Source organism: Limulus polyphemus, unplaced genomic scaffold (assembly GCF_000517525.1).
Source record: "Limulus polyphemus unplaced genomic scaffold, Limulus_polyphemus-2.1.2 Scaffold4668, whole genome shotgun sequence".
Lineage (NCBI taxonomy): Eukaryota > Metazoa > Arthropoda > Merostomata > Xiphosura > Limulidae > Limulus > Limulus polyphemus.
The window spans coordinates 67,049-74,449 of NW_013670278.1; the positions used below are offsets into that span (position 1 = coordinate 67,049).

At 34.9% G+C, this 7,401-nt stretch overlaps 1 protein-coding gene across 1 annotated transcript in view; it reads right to left on the minus strand.

Moving 5' to 3' along the window:
* The window catches only part of LOC111088892, a 32,268-nt gene extending 31,083 nt beyond the window's left edge, over window positions 1-1,185 (minus strand). The window contains exon 1 of the mRNA XM_022400121.1: window positions 1,151-1,185. Coding sequence (XP_022255829.1) covers window positions 1,151-1,185 — 35 coding nt within the window. The remainder of the gene's footprint in view (window positions 1-1,150) is intronic.
* Between the last annotated feature and the right edge of the window lie 6,216 nt (window positions 1,186-7,401).

Below are 7,401 nucleotides of genomic sequence, written 5' to 3' on the forward strand. Positions count from 1 at the left end.
GTGCGGTTAAAGGGAAGTTTACCGAGTATAGTTAATATAAAAACATGTGCGGTTAAAGGGAAGTTTACCGAGTATAGTTAATATAAAAACATGTGCGGTTAAAGGAAGTTTACCGGGTATAGTTAATATAAAAACATGTGGGAGTAAAAGAAAGTTTACCGAGTATAGTTAATATAAAAACGTGTGGTTAAAGGGAAGTTTACCGAGTATAGTTAATATAAAAACATGTGGGAGTAAAAGAAAGTTTACCGAGTATAGTTAATATAAAAACGTGTGGTTAAAGGGAAGTTTACCGAGTATAGTTAATATAAAAACATGTGGGATTAAAAGAAAGTTTACCGAGTATAGTTATATAAAAACATGTGGGATTAAAAGAAAGTTTACCGAGTATAGATAACATAAAAACATTTGCGGTTAAAGGGAAGTTTACCGAGTATAGTTAATATAAAAACATGTGTTTAATACAGTGTTTCAATAGACGTGGGAAGGTTGTATTTATAACCAAGTTCTGAATACAATGAGGTTCCAACTGTAATATTTGTTTATCTATTGTTGGCTGGTAATTACTGTTTCACTTGAGCTTTTTAAAGGAACACCAAATTTCTGTAAGAAAGTTAACATCAAAATGTAACGATAAAATCGTTTACACTAGAATTATGAATTTTTTAAAATTACTATCAGTTAATAATACTAATAACAGCGGATACACCATATGAAACTGTCACCTCAATGAAATTGTTTGACACCATTGTTTTGGTTTGAGTTATGTAATAAAGAAGCAGCAGAAAGAAGAACAAGAAATTCAAACTTTTTGCTATAATATTTACAGATATTACCAGAACTTGTGATTCAGTCATTACATAGATATTGTTATAAAAGGAAACACTGTATAGTATTGTAAAGTTCTTGAGGAGATATTTAAAATATCATTTCGATGAACAATCCGAGCCATCCCTACATAGGCAGTGCTGCCACCTGCCTAATAAAAGAATTGTTCTCATACGCATCACAATGTCCTATTGTTGTTTTTTTTCCAGCTCTGTTATAATAATGTTAAACACGTGAACAACGATGAACTTTCAATATTTATCGAATATATTTCCAAGTACGGAAGTAGGTATTTGTGTGTTTGCGTGATGACTTCACTAACCAAGTCTGTCGTTGACACGAGAGCTGTAGCGCCATTATCGGAAAGAGAAGGATAAGAATATAGGAAATTACCTAATTGAAATCGTTTGACACGTGCACTGAATAAATTCGTTATTAGCTTTAGTTGCAGTGATCTTTACAGTACAGAATAGAAGTGTTTCGTACCTTCACTCACGGAAGGCTAGTTCGATCTCCCGTAACGCGGACATTGAACGTCTCAATCTAGTGGTAACAGTTCTTAGAAAAATAAAAAAGCTGATGCGACTTCTCGTGAGTGTTGTACGAACTTCATATTTGGAAACAGTACGTTTGATATTAATAAAAAAAATGTATTTAAAAAGTGATCAAATAGAGAGAACTATTGAATAAAAGTGATTAAAGATTCAGAAGTCTGACAAGAAGTTTATAGTTACGTTTTATTATAAACTAATAAGCTTCAAATCGTGACAGAAGGTGGGGGATGATCCACAAATTAATTTCTTTTCGTATTTAATATTCAGAAACAGAAGAAAATGGCCTGACTTTGCATTATGAGAATGATATTTTATTTACAGTTATATCAGAAATACGTATTAGCAGACGAAAATTATACACCTACTAACTGTAACGGACTGTAGGGTATATTTTATGGAATAAAAGGTAAATGTTTTGTTTCACACAAAATACTTTCAAGTTACCTTACTTATGGTATATACTGAGGAGACCTCTACATTACTAAACTTAATGTCAATAGATGGCACCACGAGATAAATATTGGAATATTTAAAACATATCCAATATAATTATTTGTTTAGTAACACCCAGTTTGCTTCTTTTATTTAGGTTAGGTTTTCTTTCCTTTTTTATGAAGAGGTGTGTGTAATGAAAATTAAACTTTAATTATGAAAATAATTCTAAATAGATATTAAAAAGACACGAATTAGCGACGATGAAAGGAAAGAAACATGGCGGATCGATCCGGGCAACAGTTCAGTGAATCACTTTCAGTTTATCCTCGCGTTTGCTTATCTCGAGATGCGATAAGTGGACTAAGATATCGCTAAATTATAAGTATATTTAACAAAAAGTTGTAGGTGAGACAAAAATTTATTTTAGGTCAAAATTAATTTTACAAAAACTTGGGTTTGTCCTTTTGATTTATAAAAATTCATACTGATCTTCCGCAAAATGCTTATGCATTTTATTTTTCACAATTTTTCTTGCTTTCTCCCACATAGTCTTGCTGAAACTGTTTACTTCATATACATTCCAATATAACCGACTTCCAAAAACAGCGCCACCTCGTGATAGTTATACAAATTACAAACTCTTTAATCAAGCAAAGCAAACACAAGATGAGCAATTCAAAAATTTTTTATTATTATTTCAATTATGAGCAGAAATTCAAATTGATTTTATTACTTTTGAAATCAATTTAACACTTGTGTCCCGTATGTCTGTAAGTATTCAGATACCTCTATCCATCAATGGGCCAATAGCTATAGGCGCAAGTGTTACTTCACCATACTGTTACGTTTCTGCACGTTTTCACACGACGTTCTAACACTGCTAATCACATGGCAGTAGGTTGTAGTAGTCGTCGTAATGAGGTTAGAATCCACTGTTCTCAACGTAGGCAGATTTAAGTGGGTGAGAACCAAGGACCCGGACCGGTTTCTTAAGACGGGTCATCAGCACCGGATATAAGCCCTACGTAAGCTATCAACAATGCTTGAACCTATAAATGGTTATAGTATATGAAAGGCAGTTAAATAACAGTTATTACGCGGTATAATCTGATAATAATTATGTTTCAGCCTCTACTCGTACGTCAGGTAACGTCTCGCTTAAAACAAATGTGGCAACCATTAAAACCGCGTGAAATATTCAATTCGAAAGTTTCTGTTTGTACAACACGAGTCGAACTCTGTGTATTATAAACATTATATTGGGTAGTGATTGGTAAAGTCAGCTCAGTTTCTCTACGGCTGGATGTGCCCAGACTGTGAATCCGAGGGTTGATGGATTACGACACGTTGTCTTAAAAACGCTCTCCGCACTGGGGCTGTAGATGTGATGTAAGAGTGAGATACAGTTTTAGTTGCTTAAAAAAAAAAAAGCATATTTGTAGCGTAACATTAATAACGATGTTAAATATGGTGTATTGTTTACTGAAGTCTGCTATTGTGACAAACGTCAACAATCGAGACTCTGGAAATACATGTTAGTAACTACCCTAAAAGTAGTTGCAGGTAACTAGGTGTATATCTTGATCAATTTTATGCTCCGGATAACGGAAAGAGCATAATCAGCCCTCTATTTGTCTAGAATGAACTTATTAATGCTACACACCTCTTCCTCTAGGTGGTGAAAGGAGTTCTTTGCGCATATTGGACGAGTTCTGGCAGTTGTACTTCAGCTGTCTCCTCTACCCCTTGATTTCAAACGGTCTGATTACGTTGAAGGGACTGTTAATAAATAAACGTGTTTCGCACAACTCTAGAGGAAGCAGTTATGAAATAGAAGTCGTTATCAAGAGAATTCATATATATATATATCGTGTCTAGAAACATTTGAAATGGTTCACTCTGAAGAACGGTAATTTTTTTCTTACCTTCCAACATGTATATGCGTGCAAACTTTTTGACAGTTCTGTGTTTAATTTTATATTGGTTTTATTTTCGAGAATTATTTGACTTCCCTCTAACGAGCCAATTAAAAGCGATATTTTGTGTGCCATTAGTACGTGCTGCAGAAGCGCTTGTTATGAAGTTGTAACTCTGTCAGTACCTTAATTCACAAAGCTTCGTATCAAAAACTTAAATAAACCTTAAAGTGGCTGCGGAAGGACTAGTTCTTTTGGTTTGTATAAACTCTGTAGAATTGTTATTTTTACGCATATTTGAACACACAGAGGGCCAGTAGGTGAAGACGAAAGGTGTAAGGTCTTCGAAATGTCGTCCAGTCTACCTATGCTACCATTGTAGATCCCTAGGTCTCTAGGATTAACCTGTATCCCAGAACCAATTTCACCTCTGTTTTGTTCGACTGCTAACACTAGTGTGAATAGGCCGTACGTACCTTGCCATTAGGTTAACTATTAGTAAGGATTATTCTTACCCAGAACTAATTTCTCTTCAGTTTTTTTTTTTACTTTATGTTGCTGATCCATCGCCAATTAATTGTTCATTAGTTTTCTTTAAAGCTTCTGTGTTGTTGGACGTATCTGAAACTTATCCGAGCAGGAACAACCTAAAGAAACATTAGAAACAACAACAACGACGATGACATTTTTGATGCAAAATTAAAATTCGTTGCAATTGTTAAGTGCTTATAGTAAAACTATGACAGTTGGATAACAACAACAACAACAAAAGATACAAGTTGGTGAAGCACAATTATAACTAATTGTATTTCCTATAAGACATTAGTAAAATTAGGGCTATTATATTTTTTAAAACTACATTCTTTATATAGATCCTTAGGGATTTTTGCAATCTGCGGGTCGCGGTTTCGAATCCCCCTCCCGTCGAACATGCTCGCCCTTTCAGCCGTGCGGGCGTTATAATGTGACGGTCATTCCCACTATTCGTTGGTAAAAGTTTAGCCCAAGAGTTGGCGGTGGGTGAAGATGACTAGCTGCCTTCCCTCTAGTCTTACACTGCTAAATTAGGGACGGCTAACGCAGATAGCTCTCGTGTAGCTTTGCGCGAAATTCAAAACCAATCAAGCAATCAACGTTAGGGATTTTTAATGATTAGAAGAGTGTATAATAATATTATTCCAACTACACTACCCCCCCCCCCCCAGTGGCACAGCGTTATGTCTGCGGACTTACAACGCGTAGAATCCGGGTTTCGATACCCGTGGTGGGCAGAGCACAGATAGTCCGTTGTGTAGCTTTGTGCTTAATTACAAACATACTACACTATGTTCGTCATATACATTGCCCCATTTGGTTGGAAATGCTATTATTATATATTATCCTAATTATCTAAAATCCCTAAGGATCTATATCAAGAATGCGGTGTTTAAAAGAAAATAATTAATAATTATTGAGGTGATCAGATGGTATAGGGCAACCTTTTTTGATCGCGGGTCAATTATATTGTTTTTTGAAAAATTTAGCATCGTGTTGGGTCAATGATAATCATATAATTATTAATACCGGTAAACGTATTTTAAATGTGTATGTTTATTTACATACAAAAAAAAATAAATTAATAGTTCGACCAGTTTGATATTTTCCCCTGAAATTGATCTTAAAATTCTCCGTAGCCGTGACTCTTTCCTTTAATATCGTTGTTCTTCTCACATAGCCGCGGGTCACTTAGTGACTATAGGCTATTAACCCTAACAACGTTTTGAAATTGTCACTTTGTTGTGCCCTTCGAATTACTAGTATTTATTCCATGATCTATTGTCGTGAATCTTTGTACCTTTATATATATATATATATTATGTTTTAATGATGGTTTTCTTGGAAAATCCTTTTTTTTTATATCCACGATTTAATACACACGCAAAAACAATGAGTCTCTTTCTAACACGCGATAACATTGACTCGTCTTCACACGCTTAAATATACGGTTCAGTTATTATGAGGAGGTGATGAACTTCAACCGCTAGATGGTGCGCTTGAGCCTACGATGTCTATTGGACTTTGTTTGGTTTGTGTAGGCCAATGGGAATGGGGTTATTGAACTCTGATCTAAGACCTAGATGGGTGAAACTGAAAGTGGCGAAAATGGTTCAAGAAATTGTTGCATGTTTATTAAGAAAACGAAGTTTTTGAAACTACACTTGGCAAACTTTTTAACCCGACAACTTATTATGCACACTTAATAAACTTCCTTTAACCCCACATGTTTTTATATTAACTATAATCGGTAAACTTCCCTTTAACCCCACACATGTTTTTATATTAACTATAATCGGTAAACTTCCCTTTAACCCCAATAACCAAGTTCTGAATACAATGAGGTTCCAACTGTAATATTTGTTTATCTATTGTTGGCTGGTAATTACTGTTTGTTTGAAATACAACCTTCCCACGTAAATGACGTCACATACGGGACGCTTAAAGCTGCAATGTGTACTGTCATAACGTCAGTAGAACGTGCCCATGCCATAAATCACGGGAAGAATTATTCACTCTGTAAACTACAACACACCATGACATATAAACTTCATATAAACGTCATTGGAATTAACAATGGTCAACTCTTCTTAACCGCTACAGTACTAGGCCTACTGACATAGGCCTAGTAGAGTTTGTTTTATAAGCTCCTTAGTAGCTGGAACACGTTCTTGCATGACTTGTCCAGTACAAAATGTAATAATTGTTTGGTTTATATGTATAGTCCGTTACTCACCACTAATAACCTAAAAAACAATATGTGACTGTACCGTCACAATTAAGTATTCGTTAGTAATCAGTTAATTAACGGGATATTTCGTACAAAAAAATGAAGTAAATGTAGGGATGGCATTTGTATCATCCCTACATAACAGCTCAAACACATAGTGTAGTAGGATGTCAACAGACAAAAATAGGATAATTAAACTCAATTGTGATTGAATAGTTATATATATCTGGCTATATATAACTGTGTTATTGTGTAGGGATGATGCAAATTGCATCCCTACTATCTTGTTTACATTGTTTTTGAAGGATTGATATCAGCCATCCCTACATTTACTTCATTTTTGAAAAGTTTTACTTTACTTGTTTGTTTAATACAGTGTTTCAATAGGTGTCTATTGACTGACAGACAACACACTACTGTATAATGGTGTGAGTGGTTATAACAGGTGCCCCCCTTTCAATAATATAACTGTATCCACCTGCAAGGTAAATTTCACGACTAGTTTAAGTTCAACTCGTACATTTCATTTCTCACGAGAACACACTGTTCGCAAACTTTCCGACTGAACGCACCAATAATTAGGCCATCGTTACCGCCTCCCCCAGCGGCTTACAGTCATACTACGATCGTGGCCAAACGCTTAACAGCCTTAGTAAAAAAAGTCTGGTCAGTTTCTGTGATGTAATATTACGTTCACAAGAGCATCACCAAATTTTGTATCGTAGGAAATTGACTTAATTAGTTTTTTTTTTTACAATAAATGATTTGCGAAAACAAAAATCGTTACATCGTGTTTGCTCGAAGAACAAATAAACACGCGACAGGCTGTGACCACATTTCTGGAGATAACTACGTTTTCTCAACACACCAACACTAAATATATTAAATCCAATACACCCTGTTC